Consider the following 19,225-nt stretch of genomic DNA (forward strand, 5'->3'; position numbering starts at 1 on the left):
TTCCAGGCAGCTCACACACCAATTGGGAGTACTATATCAGGGCCCATGGCAAGAGTGGAGGCGTATGCAACCATATTGGCCCGAGGCTTACCGCCTGTGTGCATGACCACAGGATGATAGTGGAAGGGAGGGTCCTATAGATCAGACTAGACATGGAGGACTCATGCCTTCGAGTCCCCATTGTCTACGCTCCCACGGAGGTTAGGGCACGCAAGAGGTTCTGGATGGAGATTGCAATAGGACTTCCATAGGTGGACTCCTCGATTGTTGTAGGAGACTTCAACAACTTGGAAACCCTAGAGGACTAGCAGGGCTGAGGCAAAGACTACCAGGGTAGGAGCACGCGATGCCTGGCAGGACCCATCTTTTCACAGGAGGGAGAGGTCGCTGGACTTCCCTTGGGGGTACACACGGCTAGGTGGAGATCTTCTAGAGTGGATGGATTGGTTTTATGTGTGAGAGTCGAGGTGCTCTCAAGGAGGCCAGGTAGGGCAATTGGCTGGCACCACCTTGTCTCAGATTCTCCTCACAATAGGTGCTTTAGCTTCAGCCCTCGACACACGATCATGTCAACTCCGTGACTCGATCTACAATAGGGAGGAGGTGAGAAGGCAAATTGAGCAGCTTTGAACTAGGAAGTGGGACAGGAGAGGGCCCGGATCGCAGAGGAAGGTTGCAAAGGTCTTAGCCGAGTCAAGCAGGATCTGCCAGGAGGCAACCTTAAGGCAAGGCAGCAAAGCTAGGAGGAGGAGAGAGCACTCCGACGAGCCCTAGCTGCCACGCAGAGACTTCTTCAAGAGGCACCAAGGGATCCCACTCTCCACACGCAAGAGGTGCACGCACGGGCAACCCTCGCCGGTCTTGAGGACAGGCGCTCGGAGTTCTCCTTCCGTACCTCAGCAGCCTTTTGCGCGCAAAAGGGGAACACGATGTGTAGGGAGTTTTTTCAGGTGCATCAGCCTCGCACCTCAGGAGATTAGATTCGTAGCCTCCGTGATCAATATGGGAGGATTCGCTCTAACCCAAATGAGGTAATAGAGATTGCCACTAACTACTATAGACACCTTTTTCAGCAGTAGGCAAGCTCGGCTAGGGGATAGCGTTGTAGACAGCAGGTCTAGGACTGCATTTTGTCCCTCGGAGAGAAGATGGGTCACTCCCTCCTAGACCCCTTCACAGAGAAGGATTTAGCGGAGGCTTTCCATGCGCACGATGGGTAGAAATGCCTAAGAGAGGATGGTCTTTCGAAGGCCTTCTTCACTACCTACTGGGAGGTGGTCAAGGACTTTCTCCTACTGGCCTTTTAGGAGATTTTTAGTTCAGGACGGATGCCTGGGAGAATATCAGCAGGTCTTGTCCGCCTCCTCCCCAAAGGGGGAGACCATTTGGAGCTAACCCAGTGGAGATTGCGATCATCTTGCTGTCAGTGACCTATAAGGCACTAGCCAAGATGATCGGTAGGCAACTCCACCCCGTGCTTCCAGACATTTTTCATGACACACAAATAGGTTTTGTCCAAATCCTAGACAATGTCTTCACCTTCTTTGAGGCAACCAAGTGGACCCACCACAGCGGCCAAGGATTGGTTGTACTAATCCTCAACTTCGACAAGGCCTATGACAAGGTTGACTAGGACTTCTTAGAGGGCATCATGGCGAGGTTGGGTTTCCCCCAGGCATGGATTTGCGGGGTCTCTACACTCTACAAATCAGCCACTAGCAAGGTTCTCATAGGTAGCAGGAGGGGGGAGGAGTTTCGGTAGGAGAGATATGTCCGGCAAGGCTATTCCCTTGCCCCATATCTGTTCTTACTCTTTGCGGAAGCGATGTCCTACATCCTGGGTTCACGTGTAAGCAAGCTACATGGCCTTCGACTTCTGGTAAGGGAGGAGACGGAGCTGCTTGATTCAGAGTATGCAAATCATATTGCTATTTCTATGGAGGATGATGTGCTGATGCTAGAGAGAGTGATACTAGCTCTGGAGGTGTTCTCTGCACTCCAACGGGAATGAAAATCAACTGGCGAAAGTCAGTTGGTTTTCTTACAGACCCGGATGCTAGTACGGAGTGGGGCATCCACTTGGGATTCAAATGGGTGTGCACGGGACAGACCGTTCAAAACCTAGGGTTTAAGGTGGGACTCGATATCACTCCTGCCCAGGAGTTTCTTCCAATTCTCCACTCTATCAGGCGAAAGCTCACCTACTAGAGCACTGCCCACTTCTCCTTAGCGGGCCAAGCCCTGGTGGTCAACCAGGCCTTGTTGAGAAACCCTTCACCCGCAGTTTTTGCATTTCTACGTTTTGCGTTTAGGGTTTGCAGCCCCAAAAAGGGGAGCCATCCTAGACTAACTGTGCCTATTTATAGGCCACTCTCTCATTCATTCCTCACGGCTGATTCATTTAGTCCGTCACCTCTTCTCTCCAACCTCTCCACTAGCCTCACACCCCTTCAGGAGGACATTGCAGTCCGTGGTTCATGGCTGTCTTTATCATCTTCCTTATGCTACCACACCCTCGTTCCCTTGTATCGCATTTACTCCATGATTCAGAACTTCATCATGCCATTCTTCTCTCTTCTCTCCTCTTCTCCATGTTTGCCAAGTTCACTCCGTGTTCCTCCCTGCAAAACCTACTGTCTCACTGGTACATCATCTTTTGACATGGTATCAGAGCTGGATTTGCTCAAACAACGGCAAAGATCCTCCACTCCAGTGAAGGCAAAAACCGGTGGCGGGTTCGGCATCCACTTCTCTTCTTCTTCCCCTGCATCAAAATCTCAATTTTGCAGATTTCAGGTGTTTCATCTTGCTGCCCACACCCCGTTCGTGAAAGACATCTCAGCCGAAGCTGCCCATTGCTGTCTCCATCAATTGGCGCCTGATTTCCAGCCCTCTTCACACAATTTGGAGCTGATTTCAGCCACGCAACTGCTGTTCCTGTGCAGACCTGCTGCCATATAGCCTGCCACATCATCACAGTCTTGTTGCTTGCGTTTTTAGTCTTTCTCTCTCCTGCAGGCTGTCCTGCCTGCGTTTTTAGCCTTTTCACTACCCTCCTACCCCTTGAGGCGGACATTACGGTTCATGGTTTCACACTGCCCTCACACCCCTTGAGGCAGACATTGCGGTTCGTGGTTCATGGTGGCTGATCTCTTCCTTCTTCAGCAAGGCACATTGGTATCCATGGCTTCTTTAACAATAGATGACTAGACTACTAGTGTTCCTACCGTGGCATCATCGGGCACACCACCGATACTTGCCGACTTCGACCTTTGCTCCCCACCCCCCCGGAGTATATGCGTCTTCCACCAGGCACTCCTTGTGCCATCTCTCCTTTCTAGGCCACAGAGATCGTTCTACATCGGTTATCAGCGTACAATGCTCAAGGCAATAAGACACACCCGATGCGCACTAAGTCCTTTCCAACACATGGAGGATCGATTGACGCTACGACCTCCTAAGATCGTCCCAATGCCAATGGCAATCTTCTCCCACTTATTTTCAGGTACAATGGCTTCCACAACCTACGGATCTGCAGTCCGCTCCATCGAGAGACTATGATTGTTTGATATTGTCTCCTCGTCAGTCTGCTCCTTCGAGAGACAGTGGATGCTTTACTCTTTCTCTTCTTCGACTACCCAGTCTGCTCCACTAATGAGAAACAGTGACTATTTCCCACCCTGGCTCACCCTGAGCCTCCTTCTTCTCCACCCTCTTCCACTCAGGTTCAAGAGGCCATTCCTTCCTCATCAGATATTTCAAAGTCGGTGATCCATAAGTTTTTGGATTTCCTATCTACTTCAAAGGGGGATTCAGAGGGGGATGTTATTTCTTTGCTCTCAGAGGGGCATCTACTTCTTCTTTGACTTTAGCAAGGGCCCCTCCATCTCCCATCTCAAAGGGGGAACCTGCTCCACATGAAGTTCTTCACCTTCTTGGGGTGGCTGTCTTCCACCAATCTTCTCTTCTACTGATACCCAGGATCTTCAGATACCACCTAGATCGAGACCTCGGAGGTTCAGCCACGACTTGGTGACAATGCCTTTGTGTTCCTTCCAGCATGGATGCACGGAGCTAGTGGCTTCTCTCCCAAGGTTGAGTTTCCGGATCTCCAGTTCACTCTCTCTACTATTCTTTACTGCACGTTACCGTTCAGGTGGAAATCTTGGATCTTAGGGATCCTCTACATCTTCTTCCTCCTCTTCTTCTTGCCTTGGTCACTTGGTCAACATGGAGCCACCTCCTGAGATCGAGTACGAGCATATCCTTATGATTTTTGGCACCACACAAAGTCCGACATTCCTCCTATGCATTGCATGTTTTCATCATCTTTGTACTAGGGCGCTTGGGCAAGTTAACAATTTCCTCACGGGGAACAGTGTCCCAGTGGCACCTGTTGCATAAGCCTTGCATCTCCACCTCACTCTTCTCTTGTTCCCCTTTTTGGGCCTGAGACGGGGTGTTGAGAAACCCTTCCCCCTTCACCCACAATTTTTGTGTTTCTGCATTTTGCATTTAGGGTTTGTAATCCCAAAAAGGGGGGCCATCCTAGACTACCTTTGCCTATTTATAGGCCACTCTCTCGTTCATTCCTCACGACTGATTCATTCAGTCCGTCACCTCTTCTCTCCAACCTCTCCACTACCCTCGCACCCCTTCAGGAGGACATTGCGGTTTATGGTTCGTGGTTGTCTTCATCATCTTCCTTGTGCTACCGCACCCTTGGTCCCTTGTATCACATTCACTCCATGATTCAGAACTTCATCATTCCATTCATTAGAATTTCTTCTCTCTTCTATTCTCTTCTCCATCTTTGCCGAGTTCACTCCGTATTTCTCCCCGCAAACCCTACTGTCTCGCTGGTACGTCATCTTTTGACAGGTCGTCCTTGTGACGGCCTAGTACATTGCCTCGTGCTGGTGCTTCTCCTCGTCTTGTGTGGTTCAGCTTCGCCGCCTAGTGTGGAACTTCCTATGAGCCGGCTCAGATGGTTCCACGGACTCTCGGACCAAGGAGGCGTAGGTGACCATCATCCGGGATCGGTCTGAGGGAGGACTTGGAATCCAGAGTTTCAAAGCCTGGCCCTTTGGGCAAGCTAGTAGTCCGTGGGCTCACATCAAGAGGGCAAACTTGGAAGGTCCTTCTGCAGGAGGGTCTCCAAGAGTGCGAACCGAGGCTTGGTGGTGATTGGAGACTATCCTTGAGATGGATCTTCATGGCTGCCCAGATCACGCCACCTAGATTCTCCTTCCTCCACAGCCTACTTCGTGTGGGCAGGGCCTCCACAAGGCCCTAATTCAGAGGCCAACAGGATGCCAAGAGGAGATAGACCACCAGCCGGTGGTCTTGAACCCCTAGGTTAAAGATCGGGACAGGATACAAATTGGCGAGCGCCTCCACATCGAGTGGGCTCGATGGGAGACTGCATGGTGCATTATCATCATCATCATTTCATTTTCAATCATTAAATGGTAAAAATGAACAAAATGCATCTGCGCCTTTCACACCACATATTCAAAACCCACCCATCCCACCATATTATTCACTGCTTCTGCACTTCCATTTACACCATTTACATTCTCTTTTCAAACACCTTATGTTGCACCGCACATCACACCGGGGGTTATGGAAACATAGGCACCGCCTTTAGGACCTCATTCTTTCCTCAATCGGGTCGTGTTCCACCTTCTCACACACTTTCGGAATCATTGCAGCCTGGGTGCCCCCTCCCCTAGTCTCTCCCAAGTGTGGATCAGTTTAGTACCACAGCTTGCCTCCATGGCATTACCAAGTGGACCTTTTAGTCATTTTGTTGTGCCCCAGCTAAGGCTTCCATGTCCCAGTGTCTCCACTTCCATCAGTACCTTTTATGGAAACATTCATGTTCTAATGCCTCTGCCTCAATCGGCACTCATTGGACACTCACAACCTAATTCTGCCTACCCACCTCTTCCCCTTCCTCCTTCCTATCAATCAACTCCACTATCACTCTCTTACCCTCCCCATCCATCTTACCCCACTTTCCCGACATCTCGTGGTTCTACCTCATCTTCAGCCAAGCATGCATTCAATGAATGCAACAAGACTCATTTCAACGGGTCAAACTTTACCACTTAGTCGAATCTAATGAGACGTGTCCTTGACTCACAGAACCTATGGGATCTTGTGCAAGGGTTGAAACCCCACCCCGATCCCGCACTTGTTCCATATGAGGTTGTCTGCTCATGAAATGCTAGAAATGCCTCTGCTATTGTCAAGCTAATGCAGGGATTATTACCTGAGTTTCATTCTCAATTTCAGCATTTTGACCTAGCGTCAGAGCAATGGGCACACATGACTGACCGCTATGCGGCTCGAGATAGGACTCATCGTATAAATCTTGACCATGAGCTTCAAAATTTCAAAATCTCTAACCAGGATGACTTGAAAGTCAAGTTGGCTGAGTATCGGTGTCTTCTTGCCGAATTCTCCACTACCGGGACTCCCAAGTCCTCTGACGATCAGGTCACACTGTTTCTAAACAAACTCCCCAAGAAATTCTTCAATATTGTGAAAAGTATAGTTTCCAAGCCCACCATGCCTACTTTCTATGAATTTGAATGTCAGTTGTTGCCTTACGCACGGTTGTTCGATCAATTTCATATAGATACTACCTCAGAGGAGGGCTCTTGTTGCTCATTCTCAGAAGGGGCAACAAGGGAAGGGTAAACAAAATCAAACTTCCACTCAAAAATAAAATTAGTCTAGGAATTCACAAGGAAACTCCCAGTGACAACTCAAACCCAAGTGGCAAAATGTACCTGAAAAGAATAGATATTGTCAACATTGTCAAAAGGCTGGCCATTTTGACGACGAGTGTCGATCAAAGGCAAGAGGCACAAGACCAAAACCTAACTCTCAGACCACCGCCCCTCAGTCGGGCAACCCCCAACAAGGGAGGCAGGGTGATGGCAAGGGGTAGTTTAAAGATCACACTCATACTGCCACCGCTCAGCCATCTTAGTCAACAACCTTCTCAACTCTAGAGGGCTTGTCTAACTGGTCTACAGAGGCCCACATCACCTCCGTAGAGACATCAGATGCGAGCCTCGTTCATATCTGTGAGTTGCCTCCCAACGAGGTTATCGTAGAGGCCCACTCATCACAACCGAACACTTCAGCTCCTGTTTGGATTGTGAACATTGGAACTACCCATCACATGACTCCTATAAAGGACATCTTCCGTACCCGAACCCTTGCAGCAGCCCGACGGGTCCATGTAGGAAACAACTCCTCGGTCAAGATTCAAGCTCAAGGTTGCGTCAGTTTTGCCATCGACAAGGATCCCAATCTAGCTTTGCTGAACAATCTATACCATGTCCCTCAGCTTGGGATCAACTTGTTATCTGTTCACCAGCTTTGCCGATTGGGGCGAGCAAATTTCTTTACAGTGACCAAGGTTGAGGTCCTTAACTCCAAGACTGATTTAGTGATTGCTCACGGTGAGGCACAACCTAATGGCCTACCACATGACACACTTTTTGACCCAGCCGACAGCTGAGGCCTCCGTGTTCCATAGCTTCTAGGCATTAGCCACATCTCGGAAGCCTAAGAACAATGAGCGTCTTTGGCATTTTCGCTTAAGGCATCTTGGTTATGACTCTCTTTATGAGTTGTCACGCCATGCACTCGTTGAGGGCCTTCCACACCTAAAGCTAGCTCACGATGTCTGTAAAGCATGTCAACATGGGAAGCAGCACTATATCCCATTCCCTCATGAGTCCACACATCATGTTGAGGCACCTCTTAGATCATGTCGGTAAAGCATGTCAACATGGGAAGCAGCACTATATCCCATTCCCTCACGAGTCCACACATCATGTAAAGCATGTCAACATGAGAAGCAGCACTATATCCCATTCCCTCACGAGTCCACACATCATGTTGAGGCACCTCTTAGATTGATTCATGTTAATCTTTATGGGCTGACATCCATTGCCGCCTTGAATGGCGTGTTGTACTTCTTTTTTATAGTGGATGATCATTCTCGATACATGTGGGTGTACTTCCTCAAGCATAAGTCAGATGCTTTCACATATTTTTCTACTTGGGTGCTGCTCGTTTATAACCAAACTGGACGTTGTGTTGGTTGCATGAGGTGTAATAGCGGTGGTGAGTTTATTCCCCCACGAGTTTTCCGAGTTTCTACAACAACATGGCATCTCTTGCCAGCTCACCTCTACCAAGTCCCCCTCTCAGAATGGAGTTGTAGAGCGTAGGAACCGGACAGTCATAGAAATGGCACGCTCTATGTTATTCGCAGTAGAGCTCCCTCAGCGCCTTTGGATCGAGGCTATTAACACTTCCGTGTACATCCTCAACCGGTGCCCAACTGCGGCTCTTCCTCAAAAGACCCCGTATGAGGTATTATTTGGCTCTTTGCCTATCATTTTCCACATCACAGTCTTCGGGTATCGTGCCTACAAACACCCCCCCCCCCGGATCATAAGATAGGAAAGCTCACTCCCCCACCTGATCTCCTTATCTTTGTTGGATATTCCTCTGAAGCGAAAGCCTATCGTTTGTTCGATACTTTGACAAATAAGGTGATCGTTCGGAGGAACATCGTTTTTTTACCAAAGGGATATCGTGCACTCCTCTGTACCGGATTCTAATCCGATTCCTCCTTCCACATCATCGGAGATTGTGCCTACTGAGCCTGGTCTACTTCTCGCTCTTGACATTTCTACAGATTCTTCAACTCCCAGGTCCCCCTCTGCAAGACCCGTTACCTCGCTGGTACCACCAGACCATGCGAGATTCATGAATCCTACCACTGGATTCCGCGCCGGAGGGACCTAGAAGATTTGCCCAACTTGCTCCTCAGGCATCATTTGCGTCGCTGTTTACAGCTAATTACATAGCGCATTCTAAGCCGAATACATGGCAAAGGGCTCTTCAGCACCCTAAATGGCGAGATGCCATGAAAAATCACCTAGAGAGTATTGACCGAAATGAGACTTGGACATTGGTGGATCGTTGAAGCCACAAGAACCACATCGGGACAAAGTGGGATTTTTAGGACCAAGCTAAAAGCTAATGGGACTTTAGACAAGTACAAGGCTCGCCTTGTATAGCATTGATTATGAAAAGACTTTTGCCCCTACTACATGGTTGATATCTTTTCGGTTACTTCTCGCACTAGCCGCTCACCACGGTTGGCCGATATATCATATGGATGTCAAGAGTGTCTTCCTCAATGGTTATTTGAAGGAGAAAGTCTATGTGGAGCATCCACCAGGTTTTCCTTCAGAGAACCCGAGGAATAAGGTATTCCGCTTGCACAAAGCTCTTTATGGACGGAGGCAAGCACTGCAGTCTTAGTTCCACAAGATGGATGAGTTATTATAAACTCACGGATACCATTCTACCCCTTATGATCCGAACTTATATGTTCAATCTACTGCACAGGGGGTCAACTATATCCTCATGTACATTGATGACCTACTTATCACAAGCTCAGATTCTGCTGCCATAGCAAAAATTAAGGCCAAGTTTACTACTACCATCGAGATGACAGACCTTGTTTTGCTGTATTATTTCTTGGGGATGGAGATAGTTCGATTTGAGGGCTATATTTTAGTGTCACAGCAGAAGTACGCACTTCAGCTCATGGAACAGCACACTTCCGATCAAACACTGCCAATGGCCATGTCTCTTGATCCTACTATCCACTTATCGAAGGATATCCTAGGTCAGCCCTTTGATACACATATCTATCGATCTGTTGTAGGGAAACTTCTTTGGTTAATTCACAATAGACCAAATTTAGCTTACTCATCAGTTAGCATACTCAATCAGTATTTCACAGCACCTAGGATGTCACATTGGATTGCATGTCTTCGTGTGTTGCGTTATTTACGTGTACTTATTCTTATGGCCTGACATATGGTTCTAGTTTATATTTGCAGGGGTACACTACTTCTGATTAGGCAGGAGATCCTCACACCCAATGTTCCCATGGCAACTACCTCTTTACCTTGGGCACGGCTCCTATTTCGTGGCCCAGCCGTAAGCAAGAAACGGTGGGCTTCCACGGCCAAGACTGAGTATAGGGCTCTATTCGATGGCACCACTAAGGCCATCTACTTGAGGAGCTTACTGGTGGCACTTCATTTTCCTTGTAACTCTCCCATCATTTTCTACTGTGATAACTAGAGTGTTATTGCCCTTGCGAGCAATCCGATCATCACCCCACGGACGCGGCATGTGGAAGTCCACTTCCACTTTTCCACAGAGCAAGTTGAGCTAGGTGCTATCCGCCTAGAGTTTGTACCTTCATCAAATAATTTTACAAACATCTTAACCAAAGTGGTCAACTGGCCGGTTCTTCAGTACCTACTACCCAGGATTCGCTTGTATACACCCTCCCCTACTTCTTCAGATTGACACGGAGAGGGTGCTTCCCTCTTGCTTTCCCTTTCAATTTGAGAGGGGGCAGCTTCTTCTCTTGATAGTGACAATGATTATGCTTACAGTTTTTAAACATTCATTTATTCTTTTGTATTGTATTATGGACATTTGTAACTTCACCTGCACTATCAGGATGATATGATTGTAAAAGGGCGCTTGGGCAAGTGAATAGTTCCACTCTGCGAGGGCACTATCCAAGTGCCACCATTGCATTCATTTTGCATGAGCATGACATTTTGTATCTCCCTTTGCATTACCCCATGCATTGGCATTCTATTCATGTAAACATGCATCTATGTGTATTTATCCCTTTTCAATCTTTTGGAGTGGTCGACTTTGGATCCATCATATTCGTGGCATTGCACATGGCAATCTCCAAGGCAGGTTTTCCCTAGCTTGTCTTACTTGCTTCACATATTTGCTATACCGATACCTTAGTCATTTTCCTTCTTCCCCGACAGCCTGTAATGGTAGGAATAGTATGCTTCTTTTGTGAAGGTCTTGGGTCTGACCACTCCTTATCACTCTCCCGTATTAGGGCATGGATACTCAATAGGACAAAAATTGATTTGCAACCCTCATTTAATACTAAATCTATCAAATCTAAAAAGCCCTCCGAAAAAAAAAGTCCATAGCTAATTCCATCCGCCTTTATATGGCTTGGTAGGCCACTAGGCAGCCGACGAGCACCCTTTGTTCGATGCCCTATCCTCTCTGGGGTGATCACTTGGGCTCCCCTACTAAGATAACTATCGCCTCTGTAGTCTTAGTAGGCCACTAGGCAGCCAACACACACCCTTTGTCCAATGCTCTGGCTACTTTGGGATGGGACACCTTGGGGTAAAATATAAAGAAAAAGGACTTGGTTGGCCTTCTTTCTCATGACACCCTTGTTGGGCTTGAGAGGGGGTGTGGAGCTAAAATGCATTAGCTTTACTAAAACAACCCCAAAACATGCTTAATTAATGAAGAAACCTTGTTTATTTAAAAGAAATGCATTTCTATAAGTATGTTGTCCTCCATTCAGCCCTCAATCTCATTTTTGCAAGTTTCACGTGTTTTCAACTTGTTCCCCACACCCCTCTCACGAAGAACATTGTAGTCTCAGCTGTCCCTTGCTGTCATCTACAATCTGGCACCTGTTTCCAACCCTCCACCTCCCATTTGCTGCTATTTCCAGCCAGGCGACTGCTGCCGACCACCTGCACAGCTGTCATACAGCCTGCCACATCAGCATACTGCTGCATTTGCAGGCCCTAGCTGTCACCAGCATAGGTTTCTCTCTTTTAACCGCTCTCGCTGTAGTTTTCTCTCTCTTGTCTACTATCGTCATGATTCTCTCTCCTCACACCTGCGTATGACAGTTTTTCTCTCTCCTTTGCTGTCGCCAGCTTACACACAACCTGTGTTTGCTGATCATCTCACTCCACAGCCTGTGTTTACAGCACTATCTCTCTCTAGATTGCCGTCTACATCAGATCTAGCCATCCACTTTTGCCTTTGCTGGTATTCAACATCCGGAGGCTACCTTGCTATGGTTCGGGATCCGTTTAGGGTACAACACACTCTCCACCTCATTACCCCTGCCCAGATCCTTGAGATACGAGAGTTTGAGGTTCAGTATTCATTCACTGCATAGTGTGTTTATTGCATGAGCATTGTATATTCAATAGTCATATCATTTCATTTGTTCACTGTGTTCATCGTCTCTAAGTCATCCTAACCCTATCTGTGTTCTTTTATCAGTCTGTGCTTTGTCGTACAATTGTTATTTGTGTTTCTCTATTAGGGTATTTCTTTACACATTAATGCCACACTATCGTGTGAAGCTGAATACAAGGCAGCTTTCACTACCACAATTGAGTGCATATGGCTTAGACGCTTGTTAGCTGACTTGGATGTATCTATCACGGAGCCTACTCCTTAGTTCACTAACAATCAGAGTGCCATTGTAGTGGCACGAAACCCAGTGTTTCATGCACACGCGAAAAACATTGAGACCATTATCACTTTGTCAAAGAGAGGCTACATGCAGGTGATATCAGTCTTGTCTACTATCCTATCACCAGTAATATGGCAGACATCTTCACCAAAGCTCTTCCTCCTGACAAATTTGAAGCATTTCGCAATACTTTAAATTTAATCTCCTTTGATGGATGACTCTTGTATCTTAATCACTCTTCACTCCAGGGGGGTTTGTTGGGTTTGACTCATGCCTACACTCACAAAGGAGTGTCCTGAGATCTTCAATAGGACATTGGGACACTTTTTACTCTCCATACGAGAAGTTTTTCCCCCTAGATTTATTCTTTTATTTTATGTGTCCATGTTACAGAGTTTTAGGCACTTATCGTGTTTCACACACTTCGGGTGTGAACACCCTCTTACAACCCAAAGGTTTAAGGCTAGTACTTTATACTTGCACCTTACACTTCAGATTATTGCATTGGGTGTTGTGCTCTCACACTCTACACTATCTACTCCACTCTTAGATGAGCTTCGATCTCTTCCTGTTCTTACATTCTTATTCTTCTTCTTGGTCCAAAGAGAGTGAGAGACAAAGGGAGGTTGTGCGAGACCCTTCTACCCACCATAAGGTATAATATCAACTTCTTGTATCCTTTAGAACTGGCAGTTCAAGTTCTTATTCTACTCTTGAAAATCAAGGATAGACAAGAAGTGTACTTCTGCATTGTCTTCTCCAATTCCATGGAATATTGGTTCTCCTTCTGATTCCACTTCATCCTCTAGCATCAAATTTCACAATGCCTACCACAAACAGCATGTGAATGTGACATATTATGTTCCTATCTTTTTAGTTGCTAGCACTGGCAACCAATCCTTGGTTTCAAAAGGTTATAAAGGACGATTATCATAGCTCAGAGCTAATACCACTCACTGCCTTCCTACCTTCACATCTTTGATTGCTTTTAGGTTTCATCTGCGGGATCACCAGTTTCTCCATCTCTCTATTCAGGTGAGGCTTATATCATCCCTCACCTTTTATGCACAGCAACAAATAGGTGCAAAGCATCACTGGGATTATAATTGCAGTGAGATGTCCAATAGGTATGAGATCGTACGTGGTATTGAAATCAAACATTCAGCATAATTGTGCACATGCCCTCCCCAACAGCAAAATATTTTAAGGGCCTCAAAAGGAGGTTGTATTATATATCATCATAAATGTGAATTAGAATGAGCTTTCATCTAATAACCAAAAAAGAAAAGCTTATGAGCTTTCCAACAGAGGAAAATGGCCAGCAGGTACCTCGCATCACGAAAGCCAGTCAGTGCCAAATATAATGTTCTTGGAATAGGTGTAGCAGAAAGTGTAAGCACATCCACTGACGTCTTGAAAGATGAAATCCGCTCCTTTTGTTTCACCCCAAATCTCTGTAGGAAAGGTTCCAACATGTGACCACCAAGTTTCAAGTCGGGAGCTATCTAGTTTGAAATTGAAAAATAGCAGGTTATTTATTACTTGCTCCTCATCCACAACCAGCAGACCCAAGTTACTGTAATGGATATTACTAGACAGAAGTGCTTGAGTCCCAACAATAATGTCCACAGCCCCACTCTTTATTTCAGCTGCCAGCCTTCTCTTCTCTGCTACAGTCTGCATCAGCAGTCAAGCATGGAAGGCAGAGTTACTATACACATTTTAACTGCACGTGATCCCAAAAAAAAAGAGAAATATGTGTCTTCTTTACATTGATAAGCTTGACAAAACAAGAACATAGCTAGCTGTTGCTAGGAATTGGAAAGGGAATCATTTCCTGCTTGCATTTGTTCTCTGCCCAATAAACTAAGAATAAAAGTAAATTGACACGAATTTAAATCAAAGAAAATATCCTGACCTAAATATTGTTGAGCAACTTCCTCAAGACAAATACTCAAGCACAATAATAGATGGAAAAACTATTCAACACAGACCACAAACATCACAGGATGAAGCTCATGGTCAATTCAGTATGTGGAAAGAATTTATCAGAGATTTGTGGGACTCTTAAAATTCAATGGTGGCTAGATGGTAGGCATGTGCTTCTTTTGTGCAACATGGGATATCATAACACGATAATATATCACACGAAAGTGATTTGAGAGACCAAGCAAAAGGGCTGCAGCTAGACCTTATAAAGGGCACAATACTTCTATACTAAAAACATAAGTTCCCCCCACTAGAAAGGATTTTTTATGAGCCTACATATAACTCGCAATGGAGAGGAACAATACAACACAGCACATGCACTAATTATACAGAAGACTGAGACAGCCCCTAAACTCAAGAGTCCAAGTATCACTGAATCATTTTTGTAGCAAATGAGACAATGAAACACACTTATACTGCACAAAAGCAAGCTGTTCCAAGCCTGACATGCAGCCAGCAGAGTTCAAACCCTGCATGCAGGTTGTAAGAACATTCTCACGTCCCACAGGAGCACAACTGATGAAGCACTTCAAGCAACCATTTTTGCTTAAACAGCCATACAGCATTATAAGCTAGGGGGAGGAACCTCCTAGCAAGGGGAAAAAGTGCCCCAACAGTCCTAGATGTCTTCACACACATCACTACCAAGATATGGTAACAAATACCCCAAGGAGTGAGGTGGTGGACAAGAGTTGGCACTCATGTATAACCTATAGGGAAGCATCAAGCCTAGTGGACAATGATCAACCAACAAAGGGGAGTCAGCTGAAAGCTTTGCAAAAAGCTTTTAACCTCTCTCAATGCAAACCCTTTGTGAAAAGATCTCCAAGGTTCTCTGTGTTGGCACATAGGATAAGCTGATCTCTTCTGCAAAGAGTCTACCTGACATAATGATAATGCATCTAAATGTGCATAGTGCAAGCATGGAATACGAGGTTTCATGAAAATGTTAATGGGCTCTAACTGTCAATGAAGATGGTGATAGAAGATGGTTGTCCAACACCTAAGTCAACCATAAGGCATCTGAACTAAATATGCTCAACCGCAGCTCTGAAAAGCTGCCTATACTCAGCTTCACAACTAAGAACTGCTGGCTTCAACCATGATATGCATAAGTTGCTAAGCATAAAGCAAAAACTACTTGTGGATATATGAGTGTTGTAATAACCAACTTACTTAAAATTTGAAAAGCATGTAAATGTAGGAATGATCCTCCCTTGGGATAAACTGCCCAAGGTGCAGAGTACTACTCAAATAGCAAAAGATAGCATCAGTATCTACCAATATTTGGTGTCTTGGCTATGAATAAATCTGCTTATCTGTGAGATTGTGAACTAAATGTCAGACCTCATTATGCATACATAACTCAAGTATCCAATAGATTTGTTGATAGAGAAAGATATCAAAGTAGTCTCTACCATGAAGGCTCAACTTTAAACATCTCTCCTTAGAAGTGGCAATAGGCTTGGAGTCCTCAAGACTAAATTCAACGATGTAATAATCCCAAATGCATCCATCAGAATGCTCAAACCGATGCTTGGCACAAAGCAATGCATCCATCATAATGCTCAAACCAAATGCTCAAATAACGATGTAATAATCCCAAATGTGACATGTCAAAAGCCAAATTCAAATCAGTTGTAAAATCAACATGCGTCTCATTAGAACCAGTAAGCAACATGTCATCAACATAAACCTGTATGATTAGGCATACGTCACCCTCATGTCTCACATACAAGGTGCTCTTATTTGAACTTTTTGCAAAACCACATGCAGTCAAGTATATATGTAGTTTTCATACCAAGCCCAAGGTGCTTGCTTTAGACCATAGCATGCTTGCTTCAATCTGTGTACTTTGCTTTTCCACCCTTTCTGAACAAAACCATAAGGTTGGAATACATATACTTTCTCAAACAAATCACCATTTAAAAATGTTGTTTTAATGTCCAACTGATGTACATTAAAATGATGTTTCAACTTATGAACCCACTTAGTATCAACGGCCTTACAGAACTAAAGTTTGGCTTACATTTCAACTTACGAAACTAAAGTCCTTTTAGACTTGCTATTTCCTTTAGACAGAATATTATAATATGCTTTTACTTAATTACATAGCCGCACACTACGAGAAAAACAATGTTAGTTATAATAGAAAGCCCCTAGAAATTAATTATGTCTATACTAACGGAGGCAAGGATCAAGGCATGTGTAATAGTAAAAATTAACTTTAAAGGACTTCAGGTATTGGTAGGACAAAAAGAGACCAGCTTAGGCTAACACTCACATATTGGTTGGTTAGTGATTAGAACCACAATAGCAGCCATCCAACTTTCTAAATTTTGTGCCTTTTCAGAACATAGCTAATGCATAAGTGAAACCAACCATCCTTCTAGGAAAGGATGGTGGATGACCTAATTTAACACAATTTACAATAAGCATGAAAGTTCAAATTCTGAAATTAACTCTTTACCACTTAAACTTAGACCACAGACACCGGATTGGCTCCAACAACTAGCACCCCTAGCGGCATTTCTTTAACTCTTATTGCTCCAATTTGCAGTACAATGAGATATAGGCAGCAGCATCAAGATTCAATTTGCACCTTGTGTCTGCTACAATTTGGGCACAAATTGAATCAAAAACACTTCCATGTAGGCCAAATCAAATGTAGATGAGCAACCCCCTTCAGATCAACTGCAAATTTTTCTAATACAGCTGCTACTCTAATCATCAGCTCTACAATTGAGGGGCACAAACTCCGAGTGGGTTAAGAAACCCTAATTTCTGCTGTAAATTAGGGTTTTAGCAGCAATTAAGTAGCTATCCGTTTAGAAACTGCTAAGGAGACCTGACAATGGCAAAGGGATTTTTCTAAGAGGTGAGAGTTTTCTGACAAAAGAGAAAATTTTCTGTTTTATCACAAGAAAATGCCCCAAAACTACTTGCACTTAACTTTGACAGAAAAAATGTTGTCACCTACTCTAGAGGCTAGAAATGTCATCGCCTGCCCCTAGACAGCTCTTAATTAGTGCCACATGCAGCTTGGGGATCCTCAATCAGCTGGCACATGATTTTGGTAGCTTTTCTCTAGCTGAAACAGTCCTAGTAGTAGTCTACAACCTCCAAAATGCCTAGGCCAAATGACACGAGTCATTTCTACGGCCATTTGATGCTCAATCAGCTGAGCAGAAGCCACCATTGAGGATAACATTGAAAGGACCGGGTGAGTCACCAGGGCAAAGAAGGAGGACTCAAAGGGCAACCCTGTCTGACCGAGCGTGCAAGGACAAATGGCTCTATAACCCCACCATTGAGCATAACTCTTGAAGAAGCCGTAGCACTAATGGTGTAGATCAATCGGGACATCCGAATACCAAAACCCATAGCGACATGAGTTCTGCAATCAAAGACCAGTCTAAATAGTCAAAAGCCTTTTCCAAATCCAATTGAATCAATACCACTTCCTGACTGGAGTGCCTTGCATAGTCAATAGCCATTTGCACATTTAAGATATTAAGCAGAATGTTGCGACCCTTAATGAAACCATATTGGAGAGGATGCACAATAGCTGGAAGGTGCTTGTGAAGCCGATTCGCCAGCACTTTGGAGAAGATTTTATACATCGAACCCATCAAAGAAATTGGTCTCCAGTGTTGCAGCATTGACGGCGAAGGGACCTTTGAAAGCAGTTTGATAAGGCCTTCTTTCCATGAGAAAGGCATGACCTCTGTTTCCCAAACCTGCTGCCAATGGCTTCACCAGCTGGGTGGCCGAGTTCTCAAAGAATTCATTGGTGAGACCATCCAAACCAGGACTTTTATCCTTAGGCAGGTGTAACAAAACATCCATAACCTCCTCCTCGCAAATATCTGCCTCCAAAGTAGCTTGCATATCAAGTGGAACCTGCTGGCGGACCAGATCATAGAAGACCGAGCGTGCATGCGTAACTTGGCTAGAATGCGACGGAGAATAACCAAGAAGATCCATAAAATAATTTCTGCACATATTGACAATGGTCTGCGGATCAGTGACCATGCGACCTTCCGAATCCTGGAGTCTAGTCATATTTTCTCGAGCAGGAGAAGCATGCAAGGCGCGAAAGAACTTATGAGACTGACAGGCACTATCTTGCAATGTGTCAGTCAAGTTGTGCAGCTTGGCCTGCTGTAAGATTTCAACGGAAATACTTGAATAAGATAAGCCAAACGCATCACCAGTGACAGCAGAAATTCATCGTCTGGGGTGTCCACCAGCAGCGAACGGACCAAAGCCAGTAAGTCATCCGCTGCATGTCGACATCGCCAACAAAGAGAGGCATGATGGATCCTATACTGCCGAGCAACCCGCTGCACATTAGAGAGCAGCCGTGCAAAGGAAGTCAAGACCTCAGAGGCGAAGTCCAATAAGAACCTCTCAATCAATTGCTACATATAGCCTTGAAAGATTGGATGCTTCAAATAAGACGAGTTGAAACATAAAGGGAGTCTATCCAGGAACTGCATAAAAGGTGCAACAGGTTGTGCAAGCATCTCAAGCTAGAGGGGGACATGGTCCAACAATGCATATTGCCGCAAGACTTTCATTTCCAGCATCTCGGAAAGAAAATCATCCCCCAGCATGATATACATTCGGTCCAACCGCGACCAAGTAGTTGCATATTGTGCGGAATGAAAAGTAAACCTTGAAAAAGAAGGGTGGAGCCAAGACCAAAGATCCTGCTTAAGTACATGAAGAGCAAAGGCATTCCACACCCGGCTTTCCGGAGCATCCATTACCGAATGCCTGAAGTGGACTGAGAAGAGTTAACACACATATTGAAATCTCCCATCAAAAAACCCCTTC

The 19,225-nt window shown here is 45.3% G+C and overlaps 1 protein-coding gene across 4 annotated transcripts in view; it reads right to left on the reverse strand.

Moving 5' to 3' along the window:
* LOC148028236 (DEAD/DEAH box helicase) overlaps positions 1-19,225 on the reverse strand; it is a 226,443-nt gene that overhangs the window by 138,183 nt on the left and 69,035 nt on the right. For all 4 annotated transcript variants that reach the window (XM_087690017.1, XM_087690016.1, XM_087690018.1 and 1 more), the window contains exons 5-6: positions 13,937-14,071; positions 13,724-13,848 (exon numbers count right to left, since the gene is read on the reverse strand). In XM_087690017.1, coding sequence (XP_087546143.1) covers positions 13,724-13,848; positions 13,937-14,071 — 260 coding nt within the window. The remainder of the gene's footprint in view (positions 1-13,723; positions 13,849-13,936; positions 14,072-19,225) is intronic.

This window comes from Lygodium microphyllum, chromosome 12 (assembly GCF_053477565.2).
Source record: "Lygodium microphyllum isolate KBCC chromosome 12, Lygodium_microphyllum_v1.1.10, whole genome shotgun sequence".
In the NCBI taxonomy this organism is placed as follows: Eukaryota; Viridiplantae; Streptophyta; class Polypodiopsida; order Schizaeales; family Lygodiaceae; genus Lygodium; species Lygodium microphyllum.